The following is an 18,232-nucleotide window of genomic DNA, read 5'->3' as shown; positions in this document are numbered from 1 at the left end:
CAAACTCCTGACCTCAGATGATCCGCCCACCTCAGCCTCCCAAGGTGTGAGCCACCGTGCCCGGCCTCAGGCTTCTTTTATAAGGACACCAGCCCCATTCATGAGGGCTCCACCTCACGACCTAAACACCTCCCAAAGGCCTCACCACCTAATACCATCGCCTTGAGGGTTAGGATTTCACTGTATGTATTTGGCAGGGAGTAGGTAGAGGGGACAAAAACATTCAGACCATAACTGTGTGCATGTGTGTATACAAAAGAAAGAGTGCCCTTCTTTTTTCCTTTGGAGGAAAAATAAGCTCCCTTTCTCTTTCCTCCATATCTCCTGTCAAAACCTATTTTTCTTGCTTATCTTGTGCCAAAAAAGAATAAAGAAGGCTTTTGGGCACCGGGGAGTGGAAAAATTGTTACCAGTTTGGCCTTTATATAGGATCTAAGAGGCTGGGATAAAGTGTAGGAGAACTGGAAGGAACATCTATATCAGATGTGTATTTAACTAAATTATACACTGAGATTCTAATCTATGGCCCTGGAAAATCACGATGATTGAGTTTGGAGGAAACAGTCATTTTGGGGAAAGGGAGTGTTTTCCTGCCCCCTCCTGCTGGCTTCTGTCTCTACTTAAAGGGAGAATCATTGCTTCCACTTTTTTCCACTCCCCTTGATGGTTCACTCCTCCCCAGGAGAGGAGGATCATCTACCAAGGGTTGGTCACGTCCTGTTCATGTGAAGGTTTACTGTTCTTTAAAGGGGTACATTTGAGTTGCCCGGGGATCTTGTTGGAATACAGACTCTGACCCGGCAGGTCTGGGATGGGCCATGAGATTCTGTAACTCTAACGGGCTCCCCTAACAGACACCCATACTGTGGCAGGGCAGAGAGGACACATATTGAAGGTCAAGGGCTTAAAGGCAGGAACCAAATGCCAGCTTGCCTCTTTCGCCTTCTAGAAGGTCAGCTTACTGTCTTCTCACATCCTCTCTTGCCTGTGCTACCTAGGCAGGCCGCACAGAAGGCAGGCTCTGACTCTTCAGGATGCAGCTGGGAGTAAGCTCAGAGCCTCTCCTAGGCCTTCACATGTTGTGCTGTCCTGCGGGCACAGCTGAGCAGGTGGATACCAATATTTAGATTTGGGTGTGGCAGGGAGGATGGTTGTGTGGAGAGGCCAAAAATTAGGCTTCAGGCTGTATCAAGGTGATGTCAGAAGGACAGAAGCCATTTCACATGCAACACCAAAGGGGAAGGTTCTCTTAAGCTTGACAAGAAGCTGCTGTGAATCTCAAGATCCTCAGGGAAGCCCCAGCCCCTCTCTCAGTCCCTAGCAGTGAAGACACTGGCTCCTAGAAAGCTCATCTGAGAGATGATTTGAACCCAGGTCGGCCAGGGTCTGGCTGCCGTTGCCTCCAAAGAATCAAAGCCTATCTTTCTCCTCCACTTTCCAAATCTCACCCCAGTGCCCATCTCCCACCAGTTGACTCTAGCCCAGAGCCATGCAGGGAAGAGGATTCTAGGAACTATTGTTCCTGGCTTTTCTGCAATGCTAAGCAAATGTTAGAAGGCAGTGGTGGTGATGTCAAGTTGACAAAAGATAATGTAGCTCACAGATCCAGGATGCATGATTCAGCTGAGTTTCTAGAAAACCTAGCATGACGGGAAGGAGGTCAGACGCTTGCCCAGCTATCAATAAGATGATGCTTCATATTCCAGTAGCCATAGCTCTCATGGGCTGTGCTCCTACAGCCTTCTCTCCTGGACTGACGGGATTCAGGTCCCCATCAGGCAGCCAATGCCACTGTCTCGTCGCTCGTCTGTAACAATGATCTTCCAATTCATGGCAAGCCTACACGGAGGTGTCACTCAAAGGAAAATGCTTTGCATCCTATCCTGCCAGATCCTGATTATGGAGGTCATTTGTTATGAAGGTTTTGCTGTGTTGCCTTTCTGAGACCCCTAGACATCTTTACTTGTAACCACCTGCCCAGGGACCCAAAGCAAATGACAGAAAAGACTAGGGGCAGAGTAGGAAGGCAGACGTGTGTCACTTAAGGCTGCTTTGCCTCCGATAGGAAAATGTGTGGTCTGACAAGTGTCACCACTTGCTAAATGACTTTTAGTGTCCATAGAGTTGCCACTCTCCAGAGATTACCATCCCTCGGTCAGCAGAGTCCTAGAGGCAGTTCTAACAATAGCAAAGTTTCCCTCCCATCCCAGCCCAATGGCAAAAACATATATTGGAAGGAAACGGTCAGAATTGTGCAGCCAGCATCTTTTCAGTGATCTGACATTTAGATGATGACACTGGTCATGAAGCCACTCTTTGGGAAAGCTCAGGGGGTGGCCATTTAAAGGCTTGTTTATCCTCTGGAAAGGCAACCTAGTCTGTGTGTGGGTGACCAGGTCTCAAGCCTGCATCCTGGAATGGAAAGAAGAGGCAGCAGATGCCCCTTTGAAAGCCATCACAGTGACTGCAGGTTTCACTGCCAGGCAGGCTGATGTGAGCCTCTTTGAATTACTGAGTGAAGGATATCCCTCTTGCCAGCCCCTGTCCCCCGTAGGCACAGCAAAGAAGTATTACAGGCTGTCCTTACCTTGGGAATTAGCCTGCAAGACCCCGATGCTGTCATCAAACTGCATAGATTTGATGTTGAGTGACGCCAAGATGCATTCCTTGTCCTGCAGCGAAGTATCATCAATATTATTCTGATTGGCTGACAGGATAACGCACATGTCACAGAGGTTGATGTTGACAGCCCTTAAATCAGCCCGACTTAATGGTGTACCCTTTGGCATAGAGGAAAGGAAAAAAAAAAAAAAAAAACAGAAGTGGGGAAGAGAGAGAGAGAGAGAGAGAGAGAGAAAGGAGCAAAAGTGAGAGGAGAGGGAAAGAAGAAAAAAATAAAAACAAATTAAAGATGGAGTCGGAGCTTTGGGAAATTACTTAACAAGTATCTTTTTTATGCCTTGACATTAAGCTGGCCTAACTACATTCAAGGGAATAGGAGCTGTGTGCTAATCTAAAGGGTAGCCGGTGCTGATGGCAGCATTTTAAGCTTGCTCTCAATACTCAATCAAGCTATTACAACAAATGCGGGAGAGGAATAATGCCAGGGTTCTACATCTTCTTCCTGCCTGGAAATTGTCTTGATTTAAGTAACTGTCCTGTGGCAACCTCTGGCTTTCAGAATGTAACAAGGGGGTGGGTTTCAAGAGCCTGTTTATTTAATAGCAGGTCACTTCTGTCTCAGGCAAAAGACAGCAGTTTCAATGCAGCCAAGGGGAAATGGCCAGTGAGCACGGAGGGATGAGGTGGGCCTGGACATGCGGCTCAATTTGGAGGCTATGGATGGAGTGGAATTAATGTGTGTAATGCAAAAGAGATATGGAAAGGAGTTAAGCTTCAGGTCATATAATTTTATTGCATATTTTCAGCAAGAAAAAGTACACAAGGAAATGGCCTAATTGTTCAACAACATAGGAATGCTGAAATATACTTTTGAACATGCACATGATGAAAATGTATGCAGGAGGTAAAGAGGCAGAGCTGGCTGCCCATGCAGGCATCAGTTTAGAAGCCTCTCTAAGATAGAGGGGGAAGTGAAAAAAAAGTTCTAGAGCAGTTAAAAAAGTATAGTTTCATGTATGTAAAAAAATCCCACAAAATAAAATTACATATATATAAATGTATGTAAATTTGGAAGGAAAGCACAGGAAAAATACCCATTACACTAATAATGGTAATTCCCTCTGGGAAGGGAAATAGGATTGGTGGGGGTGAGGGGAAAGTTTGCTTTTGACTTTATATATTTCTATATTGTTTGAATATTTTATAACAAGAACATATTTGTATATTACAAATATACAAATATATACTTATTAAAAATAAATAAGCCAGTATACAGATTTTTTAACATAAAAAATAACAACAAAAGACAGTGGAAAAATCTCGGATCCAGGAGGTAACAACAGAGTCCAGGAATGCAAGCACAGGATAAAATAGAAGGGTTAGAGTTGAAGGACAGGGCCATGGCCTCCACGTGCTCTGTGTCTTCAGGTGGAACCACAGCAAAATCATCAGGCCACCCCATGTCATAGCTCCCCAGTGGCCATGCAGCATCATTTTGGGGCTTCTGTCTGGCCACCAGCTTCACTGGCCCTCTAGCCTGAATCTAGCTTCCTCTTTGCCTGTGTGGTGACCTGAGTTACCTTCAACTCACTGATTGTGTAGACCAAGGGTTTGCCAACTATCACCTATCTGTGAATGTCCTCCTGTAATCTGCCTTTCTGGAGAACTAGCTTTGAGAAGAAGAGACTTGGCTGCAGAGATGGAGCCTATCTACCCTCTTTTATGAGTCAGTGGTAGTCATGATTCTATTCTCAGCCCCTAAAATATTGTGCAACTATGGAGGAAGGGGCATTTAGCACTGTGGGTGCTGCTGAGACACAACTAGTTCCAGGCTCTAGAGCAGCATCTTTTTGAGAGAAGGAGAATGCCCTCTTTTCCTGTAATCTCTTGGTACAAAACAAGTCTGATCGACTTCCTGAATCATTTTGCCAGTACATAAGCCTCAATTGCCTGCATCCATATTCTTTTAATTTTCACTTTGTAGGGAAGCCAGCCATAATTGTGATATAAGATGATCCCTGTGCAGTTGTACACACATGATTTCAAACCACAAGAAATACAAATGACATACACAGAAATCGCTTATGTTTCTCTGGGCTGGCCCTATAGGCAGGGTACTGTTTAACCAATAAACTCTGTGAAGACATAGGTGAAGGCCCATTTCGTGAAAATCTATTGTGCTTGAGTATGTTAAATTTTGGAGGGTTTGAAAAAGACCTGCAAAGATGACAGCTCATTCACATATATGAAGACAGATGAGTGAACATGTACAAGGGCACACAGAGCCAGGTGCGGTGGCTCAGGCTTGTAATCCCAGCACTTTGGGAGGCCAAGGCGGGTGAATCACCTGAGGTCAGCAGTTTGTGACCATCCTGGCCAACATAGTGAAACCCTGTCTCTACTAAAAATACAAAAAATCAGCTGGGCATGGTGGTGTACGCCTATAATCCCAGCTACTCAGGAGGCTGAGGCAGGAGAATCGCTTGAACTCAAGAGGTGGAGGTTGCAGTGAGCCGAGATCATGCCATTGCACTCCAGCCTGGGCAACAAGAGTGAAACTCCATCTCAAAATAAAAAAAAGAAAACAAGGTCACACAGGAGGAAACACACACAAACACACAAAACACACACACAAATACCAAATATCACACATATAACCATCTCTCTACACACACAAACACATGCAGACTCATGTAGCCTGGTAAAATAATAAACTCTTTACAAAGACACTTTTAGAGGTCAGGGGACTATGTGGAGGAGCACATGATAGAAAGATAACCATGGAAGCATATAATCAAATTGTCCATATTTCTGGAATTAGCGAAGTATATATATGCTTATGCTCTCCTCTGTGTATGACTGTTTGTCTATAGGTGATTATTTTCAATTGTCTGTGCTCACTAAGGCAGTGGGTTTTTGCCCCAGCATCCAAAAGATAACTGTCTGATCTTTTTCATACTCCTTTAAATATTTATTGAGTCCCTATTGTGCCAGCATTATGTAAAGACACATGGTGGCATCTAATGAGTAACGAGTACTACTTGTGGATAGATTCTTACGTGTTCTTTAATGAATTATATTACTTGGCTCTTTTTCCCCCCATTTCTGAGGTTTTGGAAGCTGATAACAGAAATAATAGATTTTAGTTTTGTAAGTGGGGAAAAACCCAGACCTCTTGACATGTAGAGAGATCCATGTTCCTCAGTTTTTGTTTTTGTTTTTGTTTGAGGCAGGGTCTTGTTCTGTTGCCCAGGCTGGAGTGCAGTGGTGTTTTCATAGCCCACTGCAGCCTCGACCTCCCAGGCTCAAGTGATCCTCCCAACTCAGTCTCAAGTAGCTGGAACTAAAAGCATGCACCACTACATTGAGCTAATTTTTTAAACTTTTTGTAGAGAAGAGGTCTCACCATGTTGCCCAGGCTGCTCATGAACTCCTGAGCTTAAGTGGTCCTCCCGCCTCAGCATTCCAAAGTGCAGGGATTACAGGGATTAGCCACTGCACCCGGCCCCTGTTTCTTAGTTTTAGGGATGTGAACTTACAAGAAAAATATTTGGAAGAGAGGTGAGATTTGCATGAATTTGTGATGTGGAGAACTACATCAAACATTGAAATGCATAATTCTCTACAATGTTTTGAGAGTTTGTGGACTATGCATTCATTATGATTAAGAAGTAGTTAATCACATGACTCCTAAATCCCATATCCTCACACTAAATTGTGGAGTCCCAGACTGTTTTTTCAGACCGAAGTCCTAATGTTTTGCAGTCAAGAATATCATGCACACATTCACACACGGACACACACACACACACACAAACACAACCATGAACACATTGCTGGACTTCTAAACGAACAGGGGTTAGGGGCTGAGCTGCAGAAGGAGTTGGCCTTCTGTACAGCAGAAATAAAGAACTCTGTTATTTGCATGTATTTAGTTAAAAACAGAAGGTGGCACAGATCAAGGTTTCTTCAAGCATTAAAAATGCCGTAAGTATAATGCTATAAATAGTTCTGTAAGCAAATCCTTACTATAAACATCATAATATAACAATGTGATATATTAGGTTTTGTATAGGCAGGAATGAGAGAGTGTTTAGACACTGATATGGTTAATATACTTGATACAAGCTAAACTTCATCCCTGATGACGGACTGAACTTGGCTGCAAATTCCTTTTAATAAGGTCTCCCAGGGTTTGGATTTTCCTTGACAGAGCATAGGGGAAGTGCTGAGTCCTCAGGCCCATATCCAGATGAAGAAGCACAGGCATGATCAAAGCTACAACTATTATATCCATCTGGGATTTTCTTTTGTGAATGAAAAGAATAAAAGGCATCGATAATGTGACCTTGGACTTACAGGCAATATGGACACTTTGGGGAAGTTATGAAGCGTCTCCCATTCCCGCTTGAGGTACTCAATAGAGCCCACAAATACAATGTGCTTGAGCTCATGGTAATGAAAGTTGCTGGCACGGAGCGGCATCACCAGGTTCCGAAGGCCAATCAGGGCTGAGCTGACATCGCCAAAGATGCAGACCACGACATGGCCACTCAGGACGGTCATGGCGGCTTCACTTCGAGTCTGCAACAGGGAGAAGTGTGTAAGCGTCAGAGAGAAGACTGCACAGGGCTGTCGTAAGGAGTGGAAAAATCATTTGTGCAAAGAATCAAGCAAATATTTGCTGAGAGCTTACTATGTGCTATTATGTTTATTTCATCAATGTTACATATGTGCCATACAAAGCTATAATTTGAGCATGTGTATACGTATATTTATGTAATAAATTTATCCAAATGTATATCCATGCACATTGCTGCCTTCTTTGACAAAAGATTTAAGAAAGATATGCCATAAATACGCGTGAAAAGATCTTCGTAATAATTTTCAGGAGGTAAAATAAAAAGGAAAAGGAATATTTATGCTATTTGGAAAGAGAAGTCTTCGTTTCCATGAAACTATTGATTAAATGAACTGCCTTTTCTGGCCTGCTTGCTGAGATGATGATAAAATGATCAGATGCCTGCACTGGGCTCAGTTGGAGAAATTTGAGTTTGGAATTCTAGACTTATCAGTGAGATGTCCATGCATCAGCAGGTGGAATATGCTACCTAAAGCCAGGAGTAGAAAACTATGACCCACAGGCCAAATCTGGCCCACCACATTCTTTTGTATGTTCAGTGAACTAAAAATAGTTTTTGTGCTTCAAATTGGTTGGAAAAAAATCAAAAGAAGACTATGTCATAATCTGTGAAAATTATATAAAGTTCAAATTCCCACCAAGTTGTATTGGAATGCAGCCATGCTCATACATTTAGGTATTGCCTATGGCTGCTTTTATGCTACAACAGCAGAGCTGATCAGTAGCAACAGAGATCTTATACCCTGAAAAGCCTAAATTATTCATTACATGACTTATTACAGAAAAAGTTTGCTGACCCCTGTCCAATGCTGCCTTGGAGTTTCCAGGGACATTTCTGGAGGGGCCTGCTTTGCTTACATCATTCGGAGAAAAGATCTCCTCAAATAATCATTACAAGGGGCTAGAGAGAGATTAGTAAGAGCAACAGAGCAGTGTCTTCCTCCAACTCCAAACCTCTATCTACAAAGCAGACAAATGAAAGAATACAGTCACTCTATTAGAGGAGAACCCCAACTTCCCAGGAAATACAACTGTTTAGTCACTGCTGGTCCTTTGATTCACTGAGCTAGTGAGGCCAGGAGGCTAGCTGTGGACCTTTGTCCGATGCCTCCCATCCCTGTCCACCCACTGCATGCCTGGCTGGCCCCATGTGGCTTACAACGCTTTGGGGGAGGCATATTAATGTCCACTGTACATATCAAACTCTGCTTGATTTAATCTCTAGAACTGACTGCTGCATTGATTGTATAAATGCCAATATTGCAATTCACGACAATGTCAGGGTTATTACAGTAACCCCCAAGGAGAGGAGGAAGCTGGCTTTCACTACCTGATCGTTAGAATAAAGCAGGGGCTGTCACCATTATTGGTTTCCCTCTCCAACAGTCCACGGAAACTGGAGACACAAGCTGTAAGAAATGCCTTAGAAACTGTGACCAAGGAAGACCCACTGGGGAGCTCACATCACATATCCCCACTTCCTGCAGAAGACCTGGAGTTAGTTATCTGGGCCACATGGAAGTGCAAGTGCCCGGGTGCCACCAGCAGAGAGCCAACCAGTCTATAATGCACTGTTATGTGACGGGGCTCCTAATTATTTTTAATTGGCCAGGTCACCTGGGAGGCTAGCTCCCTTCAACAAGCCAGAGGAATATCAACTGGGCCCAGGGTGGAAGTGAATTCTAGACTAGGGAGGTGGGGAAGGCACAGTTAGCCGAGTGGCCGAGGCACAGATGCTGACCCCAGGAACTTTGATCTGGGATCAAAACACTCATCGTCAGACTGGCCACAGCTACATCACCCAGAGAACCTTATGAATGTCCTAATTCTAGAGCCTCAGCCCTGGTGTGTCTGATTCTGCTGGGTTTGAGGCACACTAGAGAAACTGATCATTTGTTTCTCTATGTATCTGGAATTCCCATGCATCCTTCCAGGCCCAACCCAAGCACAACCTGTGTGTATCTGATGGGACTTGCCTGGCCACTTAAACACACCCTAGTCCTTCTCCCCTACATTTCAATAGCATTTTGTGCCTCTTACCACTTAGCTTTAAATACACTGTTTCATGGGTTACATTTTATAACTTCTCTCTAGTTAATCCAGGAAATTACAATTGGGACTATCTCTTATATCTTCGAATCCCCAAAGTAGTTAGTTTCCTGTACCCAGTGAGTACACAACCTCAAAGCATCCTCATGTAGCTGGCCCTACCTGTCATTCTCATCTCCAGCCCAGTGTTACTTTAGAGAGGGTTTCTTGGATCATACTTTCCAAACAGCACCTCCCAGTCTCTTTCTAGCCTACAATGCTGCTTTACTTTTTTCAAAGCATCCTATAAATATCTGAAATGTTGTTATGTACTCATTTGTCTACCTAGAGATAACGCCTCTTCTCCTGGCCCCGCCCTGCTAGAATATAAGCTCTGTGAGAGCAGTCGTTGTCAGGGATTGCATCTCCAGTAACTAGAACAGTGTGTGGCACATAGTAGGCCTCCTGGAGATGTTTTGTTAAATGATGTTATTTTTCATAGAAGTAGTAACTCACCTCCTAAACGTTTTCATGCTGGCAGATGTTGATTGAATATCAATTGGCATGCATACTACACCAATATCCAGGCAAGTCATTAAAACCCTAGGTCCCAGATAGGGCATCCAGCCATGACCTGCCACAAGTGGTAACATCAGGCTAAGTTTAGGCCACCAGAGCAAAAGTGCCATGAATACATCAGAATGTACATACATGGCCAGGTGTGGTGGCTCATGCCTGTAATCCCAGCACTTTGGGAGGCCAAGGCTGGCGATCATGAGGTCAAGAGATCGAGACCATCCTGGCCAACATGGTGAAACCCTGTCTCTACTAAAAATATTAAAAAATTAGCTGGGTGTGGTGGCGTGCACCTGTAGTCCCAGCTACTCGGGAGGCTGAGGCAGGAGGATCACTTGAACCTGAAAGGCAGAGGTTGCAGTGAGCCAAGATGGCTCTGCACTCCAGCCTGGCAACAGAGTGAGACTCTGTCTCAAGAAAAACAAAACAAAACAAAAAGAATGTACATACGTGAAGCAGCTTTGCAAGTAGAACCATTTGCACTCCTGGTCAGTTGGACAATGGCCGTTTGCTAAGAATTCTGACTTTCTGTGCTCTTGCCTGCAACTTTTCCACCTCTGAGACAGCCTCCAGCTTGATACTGTATTGGCTGTTAATGCTGATTTATAATTAAGTTGATAACACACATACACATAGATAAAGCGCAGGGGAAAGTCCAGTGTGTTAGCATACACAGCCATTCCGAGGACCCAGAACAGTCCTTGTTTAGGAAGGGTGGTCCCGACATCAGAAATGACAGGATTTTCCTGGCTGACAGAAAGGAACAGACCCATCCCAATCTGGAGATTAGAGACCCAAGGGAGAAAGAACCCTTCCATCTGACTTTCCTGATTATTAATCCATTTTTCATGGATTAGCAAGACAATAAACTGTAGGAAAACCAATGTAGGCATTAAGACCCAAAGCTGCTAATAGAACAAGGGCAGAGAGTAGAATGGATTGTTATCTATGCTGACATTCCTGGGAGAGACTGGGTGAGCCCACTGTTGCTATGAAGATGTTCACAAGCCTTACACAAAATAGGGCTCTGAGCCCCAGTCTCCCCAAGGGGACTATAGTTCATGATTGTCATCATTATGTCGTGCATCATCATGCATTTGCCTGTCTACAACATGCACTAAGAAAGCTCGCAGATGTGCAAGGCTATTATCTATAAGAATACAAAACATTGCTATAAACCAATAACAATACAGGCAGCATTCAGCTTTCCTCACAGCATTTAATAATAGTAAGAATAAGAGGTAACTTTATTGAGTCATATGTTGGATTTTAATCTTCACTACAGCCCTATGAGTTAGGGTCATTCTCATCTCTTCTTTTTACAGATAAGAAAACCGAAGTGCAAAAAGTCAAGTGAATTACCCAAGCCATGCAGCTAATCACTGGTACAGGCAGACTCTGACACCAGCGCCATGGCCACAGGAATTACGTTCATACCACCTCCCACCATGCCTTTCCCACAGCACGTGATCACCCACTCTTATGAGGAGCCAATATATTCAGAGATTGAAAATTCTGAATATTGCTCATGTTCTGATCAGAGGTCTAGCTGCTTCAATCTATGCTCAGAATTTCAATCATCAAAAATAATTAGGACTAGGGACAGTATTATCCCACTGTCCCACTAGGGAAACCCCATTCCCAGCAAATGTGGTTCAGGGCAGAAGCGGGCAACATCAGATGAACAGTCCCTCACTCACCAGGATGACCTTCTCTATCTCCTTGGGCGCGCACCAATGAAACATCCCAGTAGAGTCGTACTTCTTCACATTGGAGTCCATGTTGTCAATCTGGTCATTGCCAGGAATTAACAAGGGGTCATGCCTGGGGAGAAAAAGACAGGAAAACCTAAGTGGAAAATGTGATAAATTATAAATGGAAAGTGCCCCCTGAATTACATCTCAGAGGATATGAAAGATGCAGAGGAAGTGGTTGTCACCGAAAGCCATTCTTCTGCTTACAGAATCCATCCTTTGAGAGACAACTGCCCCCAAACCACCACCCCGTGTCTGGAAGTGCAGCTGACCTTTGTCAGGGAGCATTTCTGCCTTTCCCCAGCTCCTCTTTTCCTAAATGGTCTTCCTAACATTTTGTGGATTTAGCCTCCCTTTTTAAGGCTACCTCACTCCTCTTCCTCTCATATTACCAGCTTTTCGATCTCCCCAGCGCTCGCACATGCACACACACACACACACACACACACCCCAAAGGGTTGCTATTAGCCTCGGCAATGAAGAGGAAGGAATAGGAATAGAGCCTCATGCTGACTGACTGGCATGAGGATGGAAAGCCAATTACTCGCTCCTTCTGACTACAACTTCTGACGTGATGCTCTTTGCAGTAAAAGCTTTAACAGGCTGCACTTTAAATATTTTAGCAATTTGCCCAATCAGATTTTGCTCTCCCTGGCTGAAGCCCTTTAAAGATTCAGCAGCATGTCACTTCAGAGCAGATTGACTACCAAATGCCCACATCTGGAATACATGATTTCAATACTAAACAACACCCTCTCTCCTTGCCTTGACAACTGTATATGCACTAACCATCCAATGATGCTCCCCGCCACCTTCACCTCCCAACTGCTGCATTCCTTAGACGAGAGTCTCAAGCTCAGATGCATCTTAATTAACTTGTTTCCAATTCTCAGGGCAACATTCACCCTCTATCGCCTTGTTTATTGGTGAAAAAGGAAGATGCTTCCATAAAGGGCTCCCGTCTAGTGGGCTGGCAGAGCCTCACTGACAACCTTAAGAATTGCAATGGAATCAGGCAGGTCTAACAAGCTTACAGCACAATAAATAAGCTCCTGCACCTTGAATCATAATCAATGTCCATGCTTTTATCTCTGATAGTGACTCAGCACCTCAGGTTTGGGAAGTCATTGTTCCTTCCTGCAAAACTGGCCATATAATTAGGACATTGTCCCAGCTATACTTAACCATTCTTGCAATGGAGCTATCTTTTCTGATTAATATTGCCAACACAAGACAGAAAATATACATAGGGTCAAATTCCATACATTTATTGTAAAGTGATTTTACCTTTTGAAATTCTATATTTCAACATCAGAGGGTGACTTTTATTTAGTTTTTACTATTTGTCCCTCTGAAATGTCTCTGATACTTCCCACTTATATGTCAAGGGTACAGAGTGGGACAGCAATCTCCCTTCCATGACCCAAAAACCTAGGATTAAACTTTTGAATATCTACCATGACCCTCCAATATGCTCCCCACTCCCACATAAGGTGAGAAAAACTCTCTCACTGCATTTATTTCTGCCTGAGAATTTGCTTTTAGACTACACCAAATGACAAATACCATGTGAAGCAAACTTGCAAAGTTATCTTCAATGAACATGCTAGACGATTACAGGAACTGTCACATCTGATCTTAAAAGAAAAAGAACAATCCCACTCCGAGTAGTATCTCAGTGTCTGGATTGTTGAGAGGTCTTGAGGTATGTAAACCACCAGGTCATCTTCCAAATACTGAACTTAGTCAAAGATGTTAAAATAAAAAGGCAGTTGCTGATAAGAACTATTTACAGATCAGGGTGAGAGCAAATTTTGAGGGATGTTTTTGTCCTTGAAGATTCTTTAACAGCTGCATAGATATCTATTAATATTATCTGGAATAGGTAGGTAGACAAAAGCCATCATGGAGAGGAGGTTTGAGAAAATGAACAAAATGAACTATTTCCAGTCCTTGAAGAACATATTTCAGTTGCAAGAGGATTTTAGTAGACTTGCCCTGAAGATATAGAGCCAGGTTCAAATTCCCTTGCCCTGTTTACTGGTTGGAGAGAAAGTGTTGTCTCAGGATGACCTGAGACCTGCCCCCAATGCATTTAGGATTTAAAAGATACTCAGAATTATGTTCTCATAATATCAGCAAGCAAGCAAATGAAACAGTAAGCTGGCAAAAAAACAAACACTTTTAGAAAATATGTGCCTTGGGGAAGAGGAGATACATTTTGGTTTGGTATATTTGATTCTTTCTGGGAAGGAGTCAGACATTGGTAACAGTGACCTGCAACTTTCATCCAGAAAAGCAAATAAGCAAGCCTGATGATCAATCGCCCTTCAATAAAAAGAAAAAAGACAACTAATGTCAAGCTTCATTAACTGGGGTAGAGGGTTCCAGAAGCCAGGCATAATTTGACACTGGAGCTACAAGCCATGATTTGCACTGGAACATCCAGAGGCATCCAGGAAGTCTTAGAGGTATCATGCTACACTCTACTCCCCACACATCTCTCAGCCTGGCTTGGACCATTTAAATATAAACAATCCAGGATTTCCCCCAAAGAGACTGACCTGAGGAACATCAAAAACCTCCCAGAACAGAGACATTACCCTCTCTGACCAGCATGGTACTTGGAATTCTAACTTCAGTTTATTGAAACAGTAAAGCAACCAATAAGAATCCCCTATTCTGAGCATGGAATGCAGGATACAGTAATGATTAAGATAAAGTCTCTAGTCAAAGAGAGGTCTACAAGATAGCAGGAGAAAAAATACATATAAACCAATAGTTCAGTGGTTATGGTACCTTGTGGCAAGTGTTACAGGAAAGTACAAGGTGATATGAGAATACCAAGAAAAAAGCTGTTCATATCCTGGTATTTGGGTAGCATTAAGGAAGGCTTTGCAAAGAAAGTAGCATTTGATCTGAACCATGAAAAGTGAAGAGGAATCTCAGCATGTTGCAGTGTTGATCCACTAATAGCCAGTAGGACCCACTCAGAGAATTGAGGCCCAAATGAAAAAGGCCAAATAATGGCACCTAAAACCATGGCTGAAGATGTCAGATACCATACTGCCCAACCTAAGGCACAGAAGACTCAGACCAGGCCTTCCAGCTGTCTCCAGATGTGCAATGACAGTCAAGTAGAAGATGGATTAAACTGATTGAGTATGACTGATTGACAGCAGACTAAGGATGATGCATGAGATTTAGAGAGAACAAAAATCATGTTTCCAAAAAAGGAAGAGTGTTATAACAACTGAAAGTAATTCAAAAATGAAATGAGCTGTTGCCCAAGACAGTGGGTTTTTAATCATTGAGACATTCCAGAAGAGCAAGGGATACAGTGAGGATATGCATATAAAGGTTGGATGAGCCTAGAAGATCCTGAAGGTTTGAAACACTGTGCTGTCATTGTGGAAAGACACAGCTAGAAGAATTTTGAAAGTACTGGACCATTGCTAGATATCAAAAGGCTGGACAGCCCTGAGTAGGCAAAGAAAGGTTGCTAGAGTGAAGATGAGAGCTAAGCAGCATGGGAGAGGGATTAATTTATGGCTCCAGTAAGGGCCAGCACTGTTACACACTCACTGGATTTCACAGTCTGGGAGTAAGCTGGGAACACAATTCGTTCCAGCAACAACAGAGTCTGTAACTGTTTCTGGCCAGACAGTATAAATTTCTTTACCATGTCTGTTCCTGTAGTAATTTAAGGTACTTTAGGCTGGCTTATGCTGCAGAGAGATCTCTGGAACAGGTGGAGAGTGGACAGTCAGTTGGCCACAGGGACTAACTCAAAGTTTCTAAAGCTTCTATTACTAGAAGAAAGTCCAAGCATTTGCCATTGAGCACACCAACCAACACTGCTACAACCCAGGGAAACCCAAAGGAATTGGACAGTTTGTTGTATGGAAAGGAGGATCATGAGAAATCTTCCTGAATAAGTGATCCCAACATCTTCAGTTTGCAAGATGATAGAGACCCACTTCCAAAGCCTCTCCCACAACTCCTCAAAGGCCAGTTAGTTGAAACCAAGGACCAGGATTAGATACTGTCTTTCACATCACAATGACATTACCTAAGTCTTCCACTCACAAAGTAATTTTCAATTTCCCTAAAAGGCGCCATAATTAATTCAAGGCTCACTTGTCACTTGCGACTTAGCCAATGTACATGCCTTATTTTAGGGTAATAGAAACTCTATGACGTGAGGTATATCTGCTGTTTCATCTTTATGGACTGAACTGTGTTCTCCCCCAAATTTTTATGTGAAGTCTTAACCCCCAGTACCTCAGAATATGACTGTATTTTGAAATATGGTCTTTAAAAAAGTAATTAAGTTAAAATTAGGTCATTGGGGTGAGTTATGATCCAATAGGACCGGTGTCCTTACAAGAAGAGGAAATTTGGGCCAGCTTTTCCATAGGAGGGAAGATTATGTGAAGACAGAGGGAAAAGACAGAGGTCTGCAATCCAAGAAGAGAGGTCTAGAACAGATCCTTCCCTCAGGAGCCTTGGGACGAACCAACACTCCCAGACTTTTGTCTCAGACTTCTAGCCACTAGAACTGTGAGAAGCTCTGTTGTTTAAGACACTGGGTCTGTGATCCTTGATTACAGCATTCCTAGAAAATTAACACAATAGCCCACCTTGAAGAAAAACAGGCACAATGTATCAGATATCCCTCAGCTGAAGGCCCCTGGCTGCCCTTCTTGAATCTTAAGTTTTTCTTGTCCACTTAAGGAGGGGCGGGGGAAGCATCCTGCCATTATTGCAGGAATACATAGACACACATATGTAATACCCAGTATCTCCTCTAAAGGTTTTGGGTCAATATCCCTCCCCTCTCCAACCACCTTCTCTACCCACCACCGATATACAGGCATGTTAGATCTGCTCTGCCAGAGTGGTAACTTCTCTCCGTCTTTAACTTAGACATGCATTTGAGGATCAATGCCAATGACAGCCCAGCTTAAAGCAAAGAGGAAGCCTGAACACTAGCCAGCTAATTTGAGCAGTCTGACTTATATAGTCCGTCTCCAAATGGAGTGTTCAAGGGTTGATACCACTAAGGGCAGGAAACCACCTATGTCCTTAGTGACAATATACCATAGTGTTTAAGCGGCCTGGCTCCAGAGTCAAAATATCTGTCTTCAAGGCTTGGCTCATCTATTACTTGCTAAGTTGTACATTGCCTAAGTTTCTTCATCTGTAAAATGGGAATGTTAATCATTAGCATTATTCAATGGATTCCATTTGAGGATTACACAAGTAAAGACATTTCATGCCCTGAATATACCATCTGACCTACAGCATGTCCTCAAGAAGTGTTAACGAGTCTTATGATTATCATCCTTCACACTTTGCTTAGGACCCACTCATGTATTAGTAGCTCTGATTATAGTGAAAGGAGGTAGGGGAGGGAGAGCATTTCAATAATAAAGATATAGAGCTACTGCTATTATTTCTACTACTGCTACTACTGTTACTACTACTATTGCTGCTACTAGTACTATTACCATTGTTGTTACTATGATGAATAGCTGCCATGAGTCGAACCCTTCCAAATGTTGATGCACTAAAACTTTTACCTACGTTTCATGATTTGCTAATCACAAGAAACACTGTAGGTAATTTATGTTATTATCGAGCTCTGTGTACACATGGGTAACAGAATAGATAAGTAACATGTTCAGGTGGCACAGCCAGTGAGAGAAGAGGCAAAGCCTCAACACAAAGGTCTACTTGGCTGAAGGCCAGTGCTGCTGGGTACCCACCTCAGACCCTCCCACTTTCAGGAGGCAGCCATATCTTGTTCATTCTCCATCAAAACACCCAAAGTGGCAGTGCCCTAAGCAGCCAAGAAGGGGAAACCAGCATTGCAGGCACTTATAAATGTACCACTTATATGAATGATTAGTAGAAATTCACCCCATAACCCTTGCATCTCGGCTCACCCTCCATGTCCACAGCTAGAAATTCAGCATGCCCAATGTCAAATAAGCAATACAGGCATGGCCAGGTATGGTGGCTCATGCCTGTAATCTCAGCGTTTCGGACGGCTGAGGTGGGCAGATCACTGGAGCTCAGGAGTTTGAGACCAGCCTAGGCAACATGGCAAAACTCTATCTCTACAAAAAATACAAAAATTAGCCAGGCAGATGGTGCACGCCTATAGTCCCAGGCACTCAGGAGGCTGAGGCATGAGAATCACTTGAACCCAGGAGGTTGAGGCTTCCAGTGAGCCGAGATCACACTACTACTGCGCTCCAGCCTGGCAACAGAGCCAGACCCTGTCTTAAAAAAAAAAGAATATAGGCATACCTCATTTTATTCCACTTGGCTATATTGCACTTTGCAGATATTATATATATATATATACTTTTCGAATTGAAGGCTTATTTTTTCATTGCTAGAGCACAGGCAGAGTAGATTTCACATAATTCTTAAGGCCTCTAGGATTTTCAGAATGGTAAATGAGCTTTGACTTCAACTTAAAGTCACCAGCTGCATTAGTTCCAAACAAGAATCAGCCTGTCCTTTGAAGCTTTGAAGTCAGGCATTTATAACTGTTTACAGCATGACATACTGAATATTTTAATCCTGCTGTTGAGAC

The 18,232-nt window shown here is 43.2% G+C and overlaps 1 protein-coding gene across 9 annotated transcripts in view; it reads right to left on the bottom strand.

The window, feature by feature from the left end:
* The window catches only part of KCNMA1 (potassium calcium-activated channel subfamily M alpha 1), a 762,160-nt gene that overhangs the window by 69,778 nt on the left and 674,150 nt on the right, over positions 1-18,232 (bottom strand). For all 9 annotated transcript variants that reach the window (XM_007962879.3, XM_038010343.2, XM_007962885.3 and 6 more), the window contains 3 exons: positions 11,569-11,692; positions 6,982-7,206; positions 2,588-2,780 (listed from right to left, as the gene is read on the bottom strand). In XM_007962879.3, the coding sequence (XP_007961070.1) occupies positions 2,588-2,780; positions 6,982-7,206; positions 11,569-11,692 (542 nt within the window). The remainder of the gene's footprint in view (positions 1-2,587; positions 2,781-6,981; positions 7,207-11,568; positions 11,693-18,232) is intronic.

Source organism: Chlorocebus sabaeus, chromosome 9 (assembly GCF_047675955.1).
Source record: "Chlorocebus sabaeus isolate Y175 chromosome 9, mChlSab1.0.hap1, whole genome shotgun sequence".
Lineage (NCBI taxonomy): Eukaryota > Metazoa > Chordata > Mammalia > Primates > Cercopithecidae > Chlorocebus > Chlorocebus sabaeus.
This window is presented reverse-complemented; position numbering and strand designations above follow the sequence as displayed.